At 35.3% G+C, this 21,304-nt stretch overlaps 1 protein-coding gene across 1 annotated transcript in view; it reads left to right on the top strand.

The window, feature by feature from the left end:
• LOC132544732 (kelch-like protein 5) overlaps positions 1 to 21,304 on the top strand; it is a 70,548-nt gene that overhangs the window by 14,231 nt on the left and 35,013 nt on the right. Inside the window, exon 2 of the mRNA XM_060208379.1 lies at positions 14,405 to 14,449. Within this exon, the coding sequence (XP_060064362.1) occupies positions 14,405 to 14,449 (45 nt within the window). The remainder of the gene's footprint in view (positions 1 to 14,404; positions 14,450 to 21,304) is intronic.

The raw sequence follows: 21,304 nt of genomic DNA, 5'->3' as shown, positions 1-21,304 counted from the left end.
ATTTTAACTTAAGTATTTGCCTCTTTTATTGCTACCCTACATTTTGCATTAGTGAATTGTGATGTTTTTTCTAAATATGGAATTGGAAGAATTAACATCAACAATAATAAAAGTGAAGACTTGAATCATGTAGTTAGAATAAAAAAAACAAGACACCATGTGTAGGTATACATATATAATACGATTCTTTCCAGGTACTTAGTGTGTTATCTTTGCTTCAAGTAAACACCGTAAGAAATGGTATGTTTTTAATTAGGATGTTAAACCCATTTTCTAGTTGAAATCTCTGTGTTTCTAGGCCACTGACCCTGTTAGCTTAGGAAAAGATGTTGTATTCTGAGTCCTTCATTCAAACACTTCATCATGACACTTATTCAATGTTTTAGGAGAGTCTTGACCTCCCTAATGACAATTGGAAGAGCATTCATTTCTTGGTGGGATGTTTTTTTCTTAATCCTTTTTTTCTACTTACCAGTGATTGGAGACATAAAAACAAATTGTAAATGAGTTTTTTGGTACCTTTTACTGTTAGCTAAACAAATATTGATTCAATAAATAATTGTGTTAAGAGATAATTTACTGTTTCTATTTTTAGAAGATCATGCTGATTTCATCTCAATATAAGTATACTGATATATCCAAACTAACCAAGCTTGTTTCCAATGGTTCCTGGTTTCTCAAGCAGTAAACACTTGGGTCATGAAATGAAGTGTTGAGAAAATTGGTTGTTAAGTTCAATTAAAGTCAGAATGTTTCTACACTATTCTACTTCACACTTCAGGACTAGGTCAGTACTACAGATAAAGTCAAGGTCATTGTTCTTGATGTATTTCAAACTTTTGGAGAAGCACAGTATTGCTTATAGAATGACAGTCATCCATCACTGCAACCTGAATGGATTCACACCCCTGATGTAGGTCACGCCACCAGATAAGGCCACCAACACTTGATGCAGTTCACATCCTTCAAGTTGGTCAGTACTCCAGATAAGGCCACTAATACTCGATGCAGTTCACACCCTTCAAGTTGGTCAGTACTCCAGATAAGTCCACTAATACTCGATGCAGTTCACATCCTTCAAGTTGGTCAGTACTCCAGATAAGGCCACTAATACTCGATGCAGTTCACACCCTTCAAGTTGGTCAGTACTCCAGATAAGGCCACTAATACTCGATGCAGTTCACATCCTTCAAGTTGGTCAGTACTCCAGATAAGACCACTAATACTCGATGCAGTTCACATCCTTCAAGTTGGTCAGTACTCCAGATAAGACCACTAATACTCGATGCAGTTCACACCCTTCAAGTTGGTCAGTACTCCAGATAAGACCACTAATACTCGATGCAGTTCACACCCTTCAAGTTGGTCAGTACTCCAGATAAGGCCACTAATACTCGATGCAGTTCACACCCTTCAAGTTGGTCAGTACTCCAGATAAGGCCACTAATACTCGATGCAGTTCACACCCTTCAAGTTGGTCAGTACTCCAGATAAGTCCACTAATACTCGATGCAGTTCACACCCTTCAAGTTGGTCAGTACTCCAGATAAGTCCACTAATACTCGATGCAGTTCACACCCTTCAAGTTGGTCAGTACTCCAGATAAGGCCACTAATACTCGATGCAGTTCACACCCTTCAAGTTGGTCAGTACTCCAGATAAGTCCACTAATACTTGATGCAGTTCAGTGGGTCAGTACTCCACTTTAGACTCGAGGTCACTAATACTGATTCCTGACTTGTTTCACACCCCTCGAGTTGTTGAGGATTGCATAAAGTGTCAAGGCCATAAATGTCTTACATATTATTACATATCTAATGAATTAATCGAACTTGGGTTATAACAATTTAGATTTAACAAAATATGATCTTTATGATTTATACATACAGCTGAATCACATACTTCAGATGTAATCTGATTTAATGATCACCTTTAAGGGAAGTTTTATGTTCACATCAATACTTTAAATTATGATAATAGTTTTCTAGTTCATATAGATTTATTGTGAAGTTCTAAATTTCATAACACAATTAGAATCAGAATTTACCAGAATCAATGTACTTAAACTAATTATTCTAAATTGTAAAAGTTGAAAATCATTTTCAGGAAAACTTGTTCTCTCGTGATAACAGTATATATAAATTGTAGCAATTGAAGAGTTGCCTCCCCTGAAACATACATTACATATAAACATATACAAATAGGTTTGGCTGAGGTGGCAAAGCTTTGTACTCAGTGTGCATTATACTATACTTTTATTTGAAAGGATATAAAAGACATTTTGCTGCGTTATATTAAGCCAGCCAACCAGGATGTCTGTTTGTCATATTGATATCTGAGTCTTCTCCAAAAACTTATAAGACGTTTTGGAAAAAGACAATCAAAAACTGTGTGTTATCACAGGAAATGCCAGGAAAATTTTAACCAGCAAATTGTGGAAATTAATTCAAAGATATATAAGTAATCTGCAGTTTTATGTATTTGTTTATTCATACACAATTGTAAACATTCCATGAAAATATATTGCAGTATCACATGATAGTATTTTCAGCATAAATCAGATAAGAATTTTGCGGAAGATGTGACATAAGTTGTCTCCCCTTGACTGCTGTTTAGTGTACTCTATATTGGTAAAATTGTAGAAGTTTTTGTAGTGAAGTGTATTATACTAAATCCATAATTACCTTCTTATGTGGGCTTCATGGTCCCATAATGATGATGAACATTCACTGCAGTTTGATTTTTGTTTGCCAATAGGAAAAAAAAATAAGGTTGGCTATAGTTTGGATGTTTCTCATTAGGTATGTATTTCCTCAATATCTAAAGAGAAATTTAACTCTGGGTGAAAATCTGTAATGTTAATACAAGGGCAAAAACAGCCCTGGGTAATGTTTCCCTCTCTGTTGTAGAGTTTGAGTCTAACTCGAAAGTAACCAGACTTATACTAGTGCTTTGTCGTTTGATTATAGCTGATGATAATTTATATTCCATGCAAACCTTTTGAAGATTTTCTTCCTGATTTGTCTTGTCTGTGTATACTGGCTTTGATGTATCCTCTGTAGAGTTACTGTAGACAAGGAGGATTTAATCACACCAGGAAATCTAACTCCAGTGTTATACTGTGTGGATAGGCAATCAGTGTAGAAACACATCCCTGGCAGATAGTGTACAGAATCTGGAGGAGGAACATGGCTTAATCTAATCAGTCAAACAACACAGAGGCAGTTGTATAGAAAACAGGACATTCAAATTTAGCACTCTTTCCCATCGTAATTTAGGCTTCTAAGCCTTAAAAAAATCACAACTTTAAAAACACTTGGTCATGTGAAGGAATGTGGCGTTGATCAATTTAGAAGTGTGAGCAAAACAGTAGCTTAGGTAACGTAATTACGAAAAACTCCACAGAATTAACGGGCTAGTTGCAGGGGATGCCTTATTTAGGAATTTACAGAAGTGCATTGATATGGGTACAGCTCACTTTACACTGCCAATAGCCATAAATACAGTGAAAAATCTACTTGTGATTTTAGTGGTAATGGTGATGTTTCTATGGTAACGTTAGTATGTATTAAAGTTATCTCACCATTGTCTCTACAGGAACAATGATGTTAATGACATCAGGAGTATAACTTTTGCCCACAGCTTAGCAAGCGTTCATAAAACATGGTGTATCCATTGGTTACAATACCAAATTCAGGGCCTGAAACTCCTCTATTACAAAATTATTTCTGTATTTTTACATTTTGTGTCCAATGCTGTCATATCTGGGGAGCACTCAATAGTTTCGCTGATTCTCTTGTTATAGCCTTCATTGAACTATAATGTTTGTACATACCTGGTAAAATACTTATGACATCAGCAACCTTTTTACATGTAACCCAAGGTGGAGACAAGCTAGCAGAAGACTGGTGCTGGGACAAATCTTAATTATAGAATAGGTTGTTTCAGTGCTCCTATATTATCTAGAAAATCCATCAATAATGATGAAAGCAAGCTTCTATAATTCTGAAGAGTAATCAACAATGATAAGAAATTGCCAGTGTGTCCTACACTTTCCTGGAGTATTGTATAACTATGGCATCTACCAATTAATTTTTCTACAGTAACTTTGACATCAACCTTTAACCTTTCCCACAATAATCCTGACATCAACCTTTAACCTTTCCCACAATAACCATAACATCAACCTTTAACCTTTCCTTTAGTAACCATAACATCAACCTTTCACCTTTCCTGTAGTAACCATAACATCAAGCTTAAACCTTTCCCACAATAATGCCGACATCAACATTTAACCTTTCCTGCTGAAACCATGACATCAACCTTTAACCTTTCCTGCTGAAACCATGGCATCAACCTTTAACCTTTCCTGTTGAAACCATGACATCAACCTTTAACCTTTCCTGCTGAAACCATGACATCAACCTTTAACCTTTCCTGCTGAAACCATGACATCTGCCTTTAACATTTACAGCAATAACCATGACGTCAGCCTTTAACATTTCCTTAAATAGATGTGATATCTACAACCTTTAACCTTTCCCACAACTGCTATAACATCGAATTTGGCCTTTTCTTTAATACAACCATGACATCAACATCTGACCTTTTCTACATTGTCCTTGGTACAGACAGTGTTTCTAACAAAACCATCAAATCATTGTTTATGACAAGTTGAGAATTATTGCATATATATATATATATATATGAATGCTTATTGAATGGTTGTCAGAGAGTAAGGATTTATTGTGAAAATGATCAGGATGAGAGATAATTAGAATGAAGTCCTTGAAGATGTCAGAATTATCATGTTGATAATCTGACAACCAGTTTTGAAAGTTGTCTCTAATTTACGTAGATGTAAAATGACTTGTAAAATAATGAAGTGTAATTAGTATCGTTTTGGTATTTTTGGTTGTGTACAATCCAGCTATATACAATGAGATTAAAACTGCGATAATAGGAGTCTAATCCGAGCTAACTGCAACATGAAAATGTATAATATTAGTAGCTGTTGGGTACATTTACCTGGTATTACGTTCAGCCTGTGTGTATCAACACATGGCTTACAAATAAGTGTGTTCAGGGTGAAATAGTTTAGATCCTGTACATGGCTTACAAATCAACCAAGTGTGTTCAGGGTTCCAACTGTACACAGACAGTTTAGATCCTGTACATGGCTTACAAATCAACCAAGTGTGTTCAGGGTTCCAACTGTACACATACAGTTTAGATCCTGTACATGGCTTACAAATCAACCAAGTGTGTTCAGGGTTCCAGCTGTACACATACAGTTTAGATCCTGTACATGGCTTACAAATCAACCAAGTGTGTTCAGGGTTCCAGCTGTACACATACAGTTTAGATCCTGTACATGGCTTACAAATCAACCAAGTGTGTTCAGGGTTCCAACTGTACACATACAGTTTAGATCCTGTACATGGCTTACAAATCAACCAAGTGTGTTCAGGGTTCCAGCTGTACACATGCAGTTTAGATCCTGTACATGGGTTACAAATCAACCAAGTGTGTTCAGGGTTCCAGCTGTAGAAGGGATCTATTTAATCAATTAACTAAAGGATCATAAATTATTTTGAAAATTTACAATATAGTTGATGTATAAAATAAAATTAAGGCTCGATATTCAATCATTATCCTGAAGAAGAAAAGTTACGTCACCATGTTGTTATGTGCACCCCGGTATTACACAAATATATAGTGCATGAATGTGTTTATTATGATTAAACCAGTAACATGCCTGGCCTAGTTATAAACGCAAGAATTAATTTAGCCGAAAAGATAATTAGCTGAAATTTGTTAAGAGGAAGACAGGTTCTGTGTAGTTTTAGCTTGTAGAAGATTTTGATATGAACAATGTTTTCCTCATTATAAACACAAGGAGGAGGTACTAACATCATCATCAAATAATCACTTAAAGTAAATCTCAGTGAATAGGAAGCTGCTCATTAGCTTTAGTAAATCTTACATATAAAACAGTGGGAAATGTGTACTAGTGTGTGGAGTAGAAGACAAGATAGCATCAGTTTTGCTGACAAGGAAAACGCTCCAATGCTTCAAGAGTCGACAAGGCTGACCTCTGTTAGCAAAGGGAAAGCTCTCGACAGCAGGTGTAGGTAGGTAATAGTAGATATGTAGCCCTATAGAAAGCTAGGTCAAGTACCCATCTACCTATACAGTAGGTACATACATGTATTGGCATCGACACTAACATTTCTCTGTATTTATCTATAGGGAGGCTGGTCCCACTTCTACAAGCAGTACTACAATATATAGAGGGATGGAGAGCTCTCTATCTCTGCTTCTCTCCAAATACATTTCATCATGCTGGTACCGTGGGAAATTGATTTTCAAACGTCTTTTTTTTTCTCCTGTGTCAGCAAAATACCTTTAACATGGAAATTTATTCTTTGTTTTGATTCTTAAGTGTTGGACATTTTACAAAGTCGAGATATTTTTAGCGAGATGATGACTGATTCCTACATGTGTAAGGTAGGTACTGATTTGCATTAAATGGTTCTAGATCTAATCGCTGGTGTACACTTCTTTCGTAACAATCAGAGATTTGAATTTGGATTATTTTATCTATACCTTAGTGCTGATAAATTAATGTGTTTGAAATATGGTAACTATAACTGTACATGACATTGAATCTATAGTGTACACCTTGTGTACATCAGATTATACCATAGCAGAAAATTACAATGGATTTATTTTGGTCTTCAGTGCAAATACACACTGGTTGTTTTCTGATGAAGGTGACATTTAAGTCATCGAAACTTCACATGTGATTTTCTAACAGGTTTGTGATATAGGAATATCTATTCAATCAAACATTGTGATTTCACATTGTCCTTTACAATAAAACTTTGATTAAGGAATTCTATTTAGCAGAGTGGAAACTTTGATTGTAGTCTCTCCATGGTAACACCTAGGGAGTAAGCTTTTGTTTTCCTAGTAACAATAAAACTTTGATGTGTTTTACTTGTAAAGTTTGATATGTTCCTTGTGGCGGTCATTTACTCTACCACCTCACAGGGGCTTGGTTCTGGGCTTTTCGTTAATGTATGTCATCATAAGGTATTTATACACATTCTTAAACCTGATAAAAATTGGGGATATTGATCAGTTGTGGTTATTCACTGATGTCATACACAGCTCCAACAGTGTCTATCAAGTTACTAAACATTGCCAGCATGTTTGAAGGTTTTTTTTCCTAATTGTCTGAACAGTTACCTGATCATTTTATCATTAAACCTGTTTATAATGCCATATGCTTCTAGACAAATTGTGGCATTATAACAAGGTAAACATTTAGCTTATCTGTGACTGCAGTCTGATTACCGTACTTATCCTGAAATAAATCCCCAAGAGTTGAAATATCATGCTGGATATAAAGTATACAGGGTGGGCTTATTACAGGAAAATCCTGTTTGTACTAAAGCATGAATATATGTTGGTAGCTTATTAACAGGTTAAAATTTGTTGCTGGATGATAAAGATAAATAAAATTTGGGACGATTTGAGAGTGAGTATGATGTCAAATACTAACAACCACAAGTAAGTCTATATTTAGATATGATGAAAAACACCTTTAGGTTATCTTATCTTATACCTTGTCAGAATCTGTCTTAAGATTTATTCATCGCTTGTTGAATGCCAAAATCTTGAGGTTGTGTTGATCTTTATCAGATAAAGTAATCTTGATCTACCATGGATGTGATTCAATGTTTCCACAGGTCAAGTCTAAAATAGATTTTTTTCTGAATTTGTGATTCGTTCATTGTGTGCACAGCTAAATATCCAGACTAATTAATGAAAGTACAATGTAAATAAAGGATGACGTGTCTTGTATAACACAAACCAAACTATCTAGGCTAACATTTAGGATCTACAGTAGGTAGCAGTAAACAGTTAATTTGCATTTTTCCTGAAATTATTTGTCATGTTTGAGATATACAGGTATAGCAGATTGGTTATGGAAAATACATCATTACATGTATAGATATTTATAAACTGTATAACAATTACATTAACAGTAGAGAGATGAAATTTGTGTAAAAAAAAAATTTCATTTCTGACATTTGATTGTCATGGTTACCTACAAAAAATGCTAAAAATGCAAAAATACTGCTAATTCCAACCCAACACTACAAGGAGAAATTTAATTCTAAACACCTATCTTACAATCAACAACACTGTCATGGTAACAAAGTACTTACATTTCAGCACTATGAAAATTTCACTTCCTGTAAAGCTAGTTTTTGGTGCGTAGACACAGATTCTGCCCAAATAGTAATCTCCAACACAAACTAAAATATTATCCTGAAAAAAATAAACCCCACATTGTCCACTTTAACATGACAGGACTAACATTTTTAGGGGTAATCTAATGACACCGTACATACAAACTAAAGTAACAGGGTTCCACAGTACACACATACTAACAAGGTTCTACAGTACATACAAACTAAAGTAACAGGGTTCCACACTACACACATACTGACAAGGTTCCACAGCACAAACTACACTAACAAGGTTCACAACAAAAACAAGCCAAACTACAGAAAGAAGGTTCTATTGTATACACAAATTAAGCTTTACAGACTAACAAAGTTAGTTTCATTGAAAATGTCTTTAGACTGGTTAGGTAGGTGGCCTTATGGGTGAATTTGTCAAAGTGGTGAACTGTAAAGTCTTCCAATCAGACTGTTAGGTTCTCTTTTATGTTGTCAAAGTAAGGTATGGTGTGCAACAGGACCTCTCATATTATGCTCAATGCGGTAGCCACCAGATACTATAAAGAGACTTCACCTTAAAAATGACTGTGCCTGTTCACAATGTGATTATAAACCCACCAAATAGCAAGGAACAATAAACACTTATTAATTCTCCATTCTTGACACACATATGAAGGTATTTGACTGGAAGTATGGGGTGGGCTTATTGGAGGACAGCAGTATTTTATTGAGCTACAATATGTTCATGTAACATATTTATCAAGCCTACACATGTACAAACCACGGTACCATTTACACTGAAACTAGGGCTCTTCTTGTTAAAGGTACAATACAGAGAGAGACACTGATACGGAAGGCAATGAACAAATATCATCAAGCTAAAATATTTTGAAGATTTAGTGCTAACAGACTTGTAGCATTGGTCTTCAACGAAATTCAACTGAAATTTGATGTATGGAAGCATGTCTATCCTCACTGCTGTGGATTTGAAGTTGGTAAAGTTGCAATAAGACACCAGCTGTGATTCCTTGAGAGTTCAAGGTCAAAGTTTTATCTAAAATGTGATGGAGCAGTTCTGTAGATTTAATGAAAACATATCTATAGTAGCTCTATATAACTTAGTTAAACTTCTTCGTTTTATCTACCAAATTACACGTAAAAGCTATACATTGTAAAATCTAGTTGTAAAGACTGTCATTTATTTGTCACCACAGACTGGGAAATTATAAATTATGTGAAAAGTATCTCATTCATATCACGCTCAATGCTTTCCCTGGTATTTATGTATACTTTTGCACCTTTTCGTTGCTTTATATTGGTAGTTCTTTCTTCTGCCAGTTTACATCAGGATAGAAATGAAAAAAGCTAACAATTTATGTTGGAATAGAGTTAAAGCAGAAAAATAGTTGTAAGGAGGGTGACCTGAAGTCTGTTAATGATGTTCAACATTGACCACAGAGCTTAATGTTATAAGAGTGACTTATTCTTCAAAATGGTGATTTGTGGTTGTTGATATATGGACCAATGACCGATGATGTGCTTGTTAGTGACCGGGAAGGTTTCAATAATCACTCACTGACCGTTGGACAGCAAGGTTAGACTGGTCAATACATACATATTAATTCCTCTAAGCCTTCAATTTATCCACATCGGATGATAACGATTCATTTGCTTGAGATGATAACAGATTTGGTGCCGTAAGCTTGGGAAATCTCTGGATGTTTATGGAAATTCTCTACAAGTTTGGTAGGTTCTGTTTTTAATCTAACTACAAGAGAGATAGACTGATGATCAATTACTACTAGAGAATAACAGGTCTCCATGGTAACAGATATGACCAATTTACAACAAATACCCAATTGAGACTAATTTCCATGCTAGTCTTGCCACAGGCATAGTGCTGGTGTATACCGTCTATATTGATGATTATATTTATAGGACCCTGCTGTTCCATTAACTCTCCATATATTTATGCTGAAAATTTATTTGTATTCTACTCTTTTACAACCTTATATTGGTCTAATGAATTATATATCACAAAAGCCATAAACTGTATTGGCGCTTTTTGATTATAATTGTTTTCTCGAAAATTATTGACTTTTTACATTGAAAATGCTATTTAGTCAAAATTGTGATGTCATTATGTTGAAATCTTTTTTTAAATGTCTTTTTCCAATGGACATTTACAATCAGGATCCATTTTTTTTTTAATTAGTAATCAGTAATCAGTTATTAGTCAGATTGCAGTAAACTGTATCATTTCAATATATTTTGTAGTTGATTATAGATACATTACAAAATATACAATATTAATTCATGATAACAAAACTTGTCTGCAAATGGCTGCATTTTGGCAAAATACCTGTATGTACAAGTATCTGAAAAATCTGATCATAAAGGGGTTAATTATTGTATCATGGATGAGTTAATTACCATCCTACAATAACTCAAGAGGTAAGGATTGGGGGAGGGGTGGGCAGGGGAGGGGAGGTGGAGCAGAGGGGAGGGGGGCAGGGGAGGGGGGCAGTGCAGTGAAGGGGCTATCAATCAAGGACATTGAAATAAAACTGTTTGAAAACACTGTGGAAGAACAAATACTACAAATTTAATAATAATGGGAAATGAGCTCATTATATTATAGATATGGTATGTAAATCTAGCAGAGCATTAGGTCATATGATTTCATTCTTCTTTGGGAGTAAACCTAAATGTCTATCGATAGCAAACATTATCTGGATCTTTGCCCACCTGTATCTCTCGTCAGAGCATCATCTTAAAATTAATTGTGACAAGATCACTTGTATATAAACTTGTTTCTGGCACATCAGCTTTGTTCTAATAAATACAATTAAGAACACTTACAGTGCTTCAGTCATCCAGTAAAATACTGAATTTACATCAGAAAACCAGAGCATGGGTGGTCCCTTCACTTCCCAGCAGTTTACCTGGCATATTTGTGGGATAACTAGAGTATGGGTGGGGTTGCGGTTGTAGGGCTGAGAAGAAGAAATTTATTCCGACATAAGCTAGGGCAGCCAAGCCTAATTTCCTCTGATTCTATGTCATGAATGGGCTTATTACAAAACAGTGAAAAAGCAATTTTTTTAATAATCTGAATAATCAGAGATATGGGTGGGCTTATTACAAGACATGGACTTATAACTGTATAAATACAGTAATAATTCTACTAAACAGCAAATATGGGTGGGCTTATTACCGGACATGGACTTGTTACTGGATAAATACAGTAATAATTCTACTAAACAGCAGTAGATATTGGTGGGCTTATTATCAGACATGGATATATTACTTGATGAATACATTAATAATTCTACTAAACAGAAGTAGACATGGACTTATTACTGGATAAATACAGTAATAATTCTACTAAACAGCAGTAGATATTGGTGGGCTTATTATCAGACATGGATATATTACTTGATGAATACATTAATAATTCTACTAAACAGAAGTAGACATGGACTTATTACTGGATAAATACAGTAATAATTCTACTAAACAGCAGTAGATATGGGTGGGCTTATTATCAGATATGGATGTTTTTACTGGAGAAATGTAGTCAAATTCATTCAGACTCGCAAAGAAAAAGGTTTGCAAGAGGGAAGACGGCCCTAACTTCGTAGGTAGAATATATCCCTCCCACTTGTTTCCAAAGAGAACTTGTTGATAGATTCTGGATAAGTAGATCATGGTACCACACAACTGATTCACTCAGACATTGTGTTAACAGTATTCTCTGTCACTTGGTTTCAATTCAATTTGTGTAAATTATTCCCTTTCAATTTGTTTCAATTTATTTACCAGCCCACTTGACACAGTTAAACGGTCGAATGTAATAAAGCAATACTCTCGTCTCTCTTCACAAACTCAGACAAAGTAATTTCCGGGATAAGAAATTGAAAATTAAAATTGCAAATACAGTTGTATCCTTTACATTGATATGCGTTATACAGCTATCATGTTCATGTCTCGTGTAAGGTGAAGACATTCCACATGATTACAAATGCTACAAAAACAAATAAAAAATACAATTTCACATAATTGTTTCACTTTTAATTTTTTAACACTATTATAAATTGCACAATATTTGCCAAAAACTCGAAAATTTACTTCCTGAAACCCCAAAAACTCCAAGGATACATAATACTTTTAAACACTACTGAAAAGAAATATTCACATTGTATAAAAAATCTTTATGAATGGAAGGTAAGCCAACACTGTTATACAGTTTAGCCTTTACTTCTATACATACCTTGTTGTTGTTGTTCTAACTCATTAAAATCATCATAACCATTTCTGTTTTTAAATTACCCGCGTTACGTACTAAAAATTTCACCTCTCCCAAACCTACCATATGCCATGTCCGGGGCCTAATCAAGGGGCCTCGCTTTGTTTACAACACAATGGAGACTTTACCACTTCCGGAAGGAAGTACACAGTTTTAAAGTTTACAACTGGAGTTTTTAGTACGAATATGTGTACATAACTAAGATGACAGTGTAACAATGGAGGCACACGATTATTTACCTTTAGCAGACGACCATCACAGGTATGTAAACACATTAGTTCACATGCTATCCGCGTTAGCTGATGACGGGGGTCAATAATATGTTACAGGATTTCAACTATGTTTTGTTCAGCTGTTATTTCACGGATCGACATGCTTTTCCAGCTGTTTGAAATACTGACTCTGTTCATGCATACATGATATTCGTGTATGAATTCAATAAGTAGGTCGATGTGTGTTGTAAGCTGACTTTCATTAAATCTGGAAGTGTCAACATCTGCCAAACCCGATATAGAATACCAGACGACAAGCATCCATCAATGACATATTGACACACGCGAGTTTACGGTGTACATTTCTAAACCACAGACACGTATGTACAGATCCAATATCAATATTCAACAAATATTTAGATCCGTATATTTATTATTTCATTTATTATTCAGGAGTCGTGAAGAAGTGTATAGCGTAAAATTGGACATACATATATATTCAGTGCACCTGTTCAAATCCGTCATCTTTATGGTCCCTCCCTACAACATCCCCACCCAAATGGTCTGTTATGTTTCATTAGTGCTGTTCCATGTAATCTTATTGCTTTTACATAGGATATGACAGCAATTTTCGGGACTCAAAAATATTTGAGTCCCGGACTTGTGCTTAATTAATTCCAGTGGGACTCTCAGGTTTTGAGAACCCTCCATATCTCTTTGTGACTAGATTCATCAAAATTTTGGAAATGGCGCTCAGGAACTACCAGAAGAAATATCACAAAAAATCACAAATGTTATATGAATACTGTTACATAGATATACACACCTGCATGAAAGTCATGATTGCATTTATCACTTTAAACTGAGATGTTCAATGGTTGAAATTTGATAATCTGATTTAAAATGTTTAATACAGTTCAGTTTTATGTACAATTATTTAGCATGATTAAAAAATATTTGAGTCAGCCTACTCAGCCTATAACAAATTTCAGTCTGTGCTTGGTAACACATGATGTGGTTTTAATAATAGAACATTTGTAGCTACCATATAATATAAATGGTTTTACACCTGACTGTCAGTTAACAAATTTATACACAAGATATTTTTTTAAAATTTTTATATGATACAAAGATTTGCTAATCAGACAGAAAAGCCACAATTACAAATGGGACTGTCAGTGAATCATAAAGCCTTGTTTCCAGCCATTGGAAGGAATGCTTACATGTGGAGATTGATTTTGTAGTTACATTGAAATATATATGTATTTCTCACACATCCCACAGGAGTAAATTGTTTGAATAATGAGAGAAACTGCCATGCACTTGTTCCAATAGTAAGAATTCAAACATTAAACATTAACTTGTTAAAAATTTTTGAACTTTTAAGAAACAAGTTTTATTAACTCCCACACATTTTGATTTCCATCTGGGGAATGAAACTTTGATTGCCTAGTCTTGGTGATATGATCTAACTGCTATGTCACCCAACACAGAGATTTGTTCTGAGAGATAAAAGGTATCTTGATGAATGTAATTTGTCATTGTTAATGTACATTAGTATTGATTTATCATTGAATAATTAGTTCCTATTTTCTAGTTTTGAATAATTCTCTTTGTATTTACAGGTTGTATGCACCAGAAAACCACACAAGCCGAGAAGGGGAGCCAAGGTAAGATACACTGTAATTTTTGGAAGGGCGGTGTACAAGGGGAGATAATTGAATGTTTACTGATGACATAGCTGAAAAAAAAGTTTAGGTTTGTTTTTGTGGAAACACAAATATTGAGACTTCAGAAAGTTGTAGGAAAGAGATGGATAACGTAACTAGGCAATAATTTTATCAGATATTTGGTATAGCTTTTGATTTATACTGCAGAAATTTAGATAAAGCTTCATAACAAATTATGATGTTATGTCTTATATATGCAATGAAAGAAATTCAATATGAATTTTAAAAAGTTGTATTTGTTTCCAGAGTAAGGATTTTAAAAGTATCTATCAAAATAAGCGCTTATTCATCAGATTTTAAGTAAAATTGACATGCTTGTGTTCCTGATTCAGATAGGAAGGTACATTGTGAGTGTTGACCTTCAGCTCATTTATAACAGTGTGTACATGTAAATACTGGAATGTTTGCCTTTGGTACCACAAACAGGAGTTGGAAAGATATATAAAGAGAATGCATTTTTATGAATGGTCCAGAAACTCCTGTGTGTAGATTCTTTTTGGTGTTGATACAGTGGAAACAGTTTGTTAACACTTTTGTTGCATTTTATAGCCTGTAAAGTTTTCTAACGTAAGAAATGAATGTTTTTGAACATGTAACCTGTGTAAATTGGAAGTTTTTAATTGGATTGATGTTAAATGTTGATAAAAAAGTGTGTAGGATTCATGTAAGATTCCCACGTTGTACACATGTGATGTATGTGTGGGTGGGTGTACAATTTCCAATGGAGTGCTCTGAAATTTGATTATATTGGGTTAGAAATGTATTGGAAGTAATGGCTGTATGAAAGGTAATAAGGTTATATCAATATTTAGTGTTAATGGTATGTTTCCTCCAGAATATCTGCTTTAGCATGATGTTTACATATCCTGTTTACAGTGTATGTAATAGGGACTAGGGAACTGTTAGGGAGAACATTTCATTTTATCTGTATGATTCCTGATTCCATGATGTTATTCATTCTAATCATGAAAAAATATCCGTATAACACTACTCAAGTTGTATGGTAATCTATTTTGTATACATACCATTTTTATATCAATACTAATATAATGTATAATGTTCAAAATATCAAAACATTAACACAATGCATCACATACAGTAATGTTGTTGATCCTAAGGTACCAGATTTAAATTACCTGTTGTAATTGTACCTGAGTTTCACATGTGTTTTTTGTACAATTTATATCCTGTATGTATTTACATTGTGATCCAGGTGTTCATATCAGGTGATTAGAAAATTTGCAACTATGATCTTGTCCAGAAAATTCAAACTACCAAACCTTCCTTTTTTGGATCCATGTCAGACTCCCCTTCCCCCAACCCCCTCAGATTCCCCCTCCCCCAATCCCCTTAGACTCCTTCCTCCGATTCCCCCTCCCCCGATCCCCTCAGACTCTCCCTCCCCCAATCCCCTTAGACTCCTCCCTCAGATTCCCCCTCCCCCGATCCCCTCAGACTCCCCCTCCCCCAATCCCCTCAGACTCCCCCCTCAGACTCCCACTCCCCCGATCCCCTCAGACTCCCCCCTCAGACTCCCACTCCCCCGATCCCCTCAGACTCCCCCCTCAGATTCCCCCTCCCCCAATCCCCTCAGACTCCTCCCTCAGACTCCCCCTCCCCCAATCCCCTTAGACTCCTCCCTCAGACTCCCCCTCCCCCAATCCCATCAGACTCCTCCCTCAGATTCCCCCTCCCCCGATCCCCTCAGACTCCCCCTCCCCCAATCCCCTCAGACTCCCCCCTCAGACTCCCACTCCCCCGATCCCCTCAGACTCCCCCCTCAGACTCCCACTCCCCCGATCCCCTCAGACTCCCCCCTCAGATTCCCCCTCCCCCAATCCCCTCAGACTCCTCCCTCAGACTCCCCCTCCCCCAATCCCCTTAGACTCCTCCCTCAGACTCCCCCTCCCCCAATCCCATCAGACTCCCCCTCCCCCAATCCCCTCAGACTCCCCCTCCCCCAATCCCCTCAGACTCCCCCCTCAGACTCCCACTCTCCCAACCATCAATTTAACTAATTAGGTACATAGTGTATTACAATATGCGCCCACATGGGGTAAAGTATATTGTATTAAATTGTACTTTAGCAAAATACTGTAAAATGTCAGGATATTTATATTAGGAAGCAGAAGAAGGGGTTGTAATTTAAAATGCAATGTAATCACACTGTTCTATTATAAGGTTCTATGGTTTAACAGTTACCACCTATTAATTCACCTGTGAAAATTCAATGTTGTTGCCAGATTTTGCCTGACATAATTAACCTGACCTAACATCATAAATTATGTCATTATCACACATGATTTGCCTGTCTTTTCATATTATCTGGACATCCCCTTGATCGTGGTCGATCATGTTCTTGTCAGGTTACAATATCATTGTTATTAGATGATTTTATACGATAACAAACTCACTTGTTTATTATCAACTTTATTTATTGTTCAACAATTGTGAAACAGTTGACTTATATAAATCACACTTGTTGGCCCTGATGTAAGTGAGTGATGGGTCTTACTGTGGGGGAAGAATAACAGATAAAGAATGTACCCATGGAAAACTTACGTGGTCTGGCAGGTGACATCCCCTCCCCCTATCATCCATTCTGGTAATCAAACCCTGGATATCTAGATGGAAGGTGAGTGCGTTACCACTGTGCCACCTGATCACCCCAGCTCGTCTTGAGATGGACACTTGTATAATTAAGATTGTCTGCATTATGTGTGAATTTCATTTCATCAGAAAGGGTTTGATGTTGTTGCAAAGTTAGCAGGTGAAGAAGTACATGGCAAAACAAAAAAATCACAGATACGCATTAAAAAAAATTGTTGTGAGAGGGAAGGAGTGAACTGCAGCCTCAATTTATTCTGCGAAAGTGAAGATAACTGTTGTGAAAAAAATTCATGATCATGAAATGATGACATAAGAAGTGGATTTGACATTTATTCGTCTCTACTTTTATAATGGCAGGGAGCCCATGGCAGATTTTCAGTTTCTTTTTTGGATATGGTAGCTGATATCAGATTCCCAGCCTTTAAATTTTGTTTTTGTAAAATTTGCCTTCTATGTATACTCTTAGATGTCTGAGTTCTCACCATATCTCCCAATCCACAGTCTCCTGTGGTTGGTGACCTTCCTCATTCCACTCTAGGCTTTAACTAAATTACTTCTGCAGTATTCCTTTTGATGCCAGTCCCTTAAACAATGATGGGGCTGGAAATAATAGAGATGGAGAACCAAATTCCAGTCAGGGGATCGGTGTTTTATCACAGATTTTTTTGATAGAAAGTGCAGAAAATGTTTTTGAGGTAAAAAAACAAGGGAGGTAACTTTTGTTCCTCAGTCAGGTCAGGAGTTCTTTTCAGGAATTGTTTCACAATTTATGAACAGGATTATTTTTTCTGTTCAACAGGTTTCTTTTTTTCCATTTAATTTTGAGTTGTAATGAGAAACTAGATATCATATCAAAGCAATCATTTAAATAAGACTTCATTAGGTTCCAGTCTATCAAATAACCAGCATGTATCATATATCCTTTAGCTAAATCATCGGGAACTTTCTGTTTCCCTGATACAGTCTCGACTTTAATCACTCTTATGGAAACAAGATGTGTCAGATCATGCAGGAAATTTATGCCTGGAAGTTAAACACAGCATATCTTGTGTGTAACCCTAAACCTGCAACATGAAAAACAAACATTACATTAAATTTCTTTACTTCACTTACTATGAACATGCAAGTATTCCTATGCATGATTGCATGAGTGAGTATGGCATATTCCATGCATTCATGTATTTGTATGTGCCATGCATCATTGCACAATTGCTTGCGACATGCATAGCACTCAGCTTTAACAGTCATCAATGCAGTAAAGTATGGAATTGAAGCCAACAGTGAACACTCCCATATCAGATAAACTTCTCACGTTTCCAGTTTCTCTCAGTTTTTATGTTGTGGCATAAAATAAATTGTATTAAATTGAAAAAGATTGTAATATTTAAAAAAAGTAATGAAAATTTCAACATGTTTGAAAGCTTCCTGAAAATTTGATTGAATTTCTTCATGGAGAGTGAAATTAAATAAGGTTTTATGAATAATTTCATCAACAAGGAACAGTTCGTTAATAAAAGAAATAAATGTTGCATGTATATGTCTAAAGATGTGAAAGAAATTATTTTCAATTTCTTAAACTAAATCTATTTTGATAATTGAAAAAAATAAGATCTATTAGGAAATGAAGGTTGGAGTATTATAACAAAGGGAATTATCTGAAATATGAAGTGCAAAATAAATCTCCACATGCTTACTTGAGACACAAAGTAAAGGATGATATATAATCATGATATATGATAAACTGGTCAGATGTTGTAGGAATGTACATAGCAATGCTGAAATGTATAAACAGATACACACACAGCTGTCCCAGTACAGGTGATACAGATCGCAAAAAAGGAAATGATTGATGATATTCAAAAATTCTGTATAGTTATATTTATTGATTTGGGCAACATATATAAGCTGAAAGCATTCAAATGACAAATACAATGCGCTATTATTTCATACAAAGCTCCCCACGGTAACATATTGCAAGGATCAGCTGGTTTCTCAGTAAGAGGGGTGGTACTGCTTTGTGAAATGTGGTATTAAATTGGGGTGGGCATTCAAGTGTGACTCCTAGAGGCTATTGTGTCATTGTGTCACACATGGCAGGTGATGAGGAGCGCTTGTCGTTGGCTGGTTACAGAGGCTGGAGCAACAGTATGATGGTTTGGTGAGAGCTGTGTAGAGGCAGTATCAGGAGTGTATTATATAGGCAGCAGTGTGTTAGACAAAACACATTTACACATCGACAGAATCCATTGTTTTAGAGATCAACAGGAGCTTACACTATATACTACTCAATCTTACTAATTACAGGAAATTAATTAACTCCTTACACCACCCGCAATTTACACCTCAGGTCGTGTACAAAGTCGATAAGGAGCACATGGGCTAGGTAATATTAATGTGCCTAGACAACAAGTAAACAACGTGCAGCCTGATTGAGAGTTGCGCGAGTCTATGGTGGTGATGTTGTCATAGCAGGGCTCCTTCTGTTCCACGTGCTCCTCAGTCTTCGGTGATTAATTTGTTGGATGTTGAAATTTTTAACAAGTCTTGTTCTGGTTGATGTGTTGGGAGTTGCTTGTGTGTTATGAAGGGATTATGGCTCATGTCTCTAAGTACTACTACAGGTAAGATGATAATTAAAAATAGCATTGTCATTACAGTTTCCTGTTATCATATGTTTAAGATAAACATAACCTACCTAAAATTTTAAAATGTTCATTTATTTTCAAGTTTTATATTATCAGAAGAAAGAAACTATCAGTTACATTTGAAAAGAAAACTAAAACAATATTTAATTAAAATTTAAAGTTAGAAAAATGAAAAAAAAAATTGTACTAAATATTTGATATTTTTACAAACACAGTATTACTAATGTCTCTGTTAGATTGGCTTTATTCTGAATCAAAGCATGCTTATACCACTATATATGATGTAATTGAAGTGGCTTGATTGCCTGCAAGTCTGCTTTACATAAAATAGAACATTAGTTCGCACCGTGAGGTTTTCACTCGCCAACATAAAGATAAGGTCACAGGAGAGGATATTTTTGAGACAAATAACCAATAGAATAACGTCCTTAAATGTCATACATGTCAAGATAATGTAAAGTACACAATATAGCTTGAGTTCATGGAGAGAAATTAAAATCCACGAGGGACTCTATCGACAGACTTAAAATTAATTGAGTTTTCGTATTAAATATTTTTCAACAACTGTTTTTGTAAATAATGTTACCGAATACTGTGTTTCTATTTAATCAAAATGCAGATATCAGTTTCAGAAATTTTGTTTTAGAATAAATTGAATTTGGTTATTTAAGGAAGGTTATTGAAAAATAATAAAAAACGACTCAGCCTTGCATAAAATGTGGTATATGCGTGAGCTTGACAATTATTTTTCATTGTATCATAATCTGATCTTAAAACTCTCTTGTCAGATTAATATATTTATTATCACAGAGAGAAAGATGAAATTGCAATATTAGCTTTTTGTATCAGGAAGGTAAATATACTTATTTCATTATATTGTTTGATCAAGGAATATTTCTCAGTTCACGTACAAATAAAGTATTCATGAAGATAACATCCATCGTGTTATATTGAAATATGCGTTATATTGATTAATATCTACAAAGATTTGTCTAGATTCTTATACAGGCTTCATGATAATTACTATAATAACATGGACGCTTTAAAATGACTTGTTCAGCTTGTAGCTAATTTTCATCATAAGTCACATAATTTCTGTGTGAAATGTCACCCCAGCCACCTAGTTGTGTAATGATTGACATTCATCATAGCAGTTCGTTTGAAATGGATAATAACTGTTTACAGTAGCAGATATATGTGTTTTGAAGGTTTCACATTCTTGAAGTTTTTTTTATATCATACTCAAATTATTGACATTGTGATTAGTGTTTTACATCAATAGGATTATATCAGGAGGTCATTAATGTGATATGATATAGCCTTCTCAAAAATTGTATTTCTAATGTATTAAAATATTTTTGCTCCAGGCCAGTTACCACTAACTAGATTGTCTCTCTGTATCTAGTCGTTTTACTTCTGGCCCCTAACCACTGGTCTAGTTGTCTTCCTATATCCAGCCTTGTTACTCTAGACCAGTCACCACTAATCTGGTTTGCTTTCTGTATCCAGCCTTGTTACTCCAGGCCAGTCACCACTAATC

Source organism: Ylistrum balloti, unplaced genomic scaffold (assembly GCF_031769215.1).
Source record: "Ylistrum balloti isolate Yb309-2 unplaced genomic scaffold, AGI_CSIRO_Ybal_v1 Utg369808, whole genome shotgun sequence".
Classification (NCBI taxonomy): domain Eukaryota; kingdom Metazoa; phylum Mollusca; class Bivalvia; order Pectinida; family Pectinidae; genus Ylistrum; species Ylistrum balloti.
This window is presented reverse-complemented; position numbering and strand designations above follow the sequence as displayed.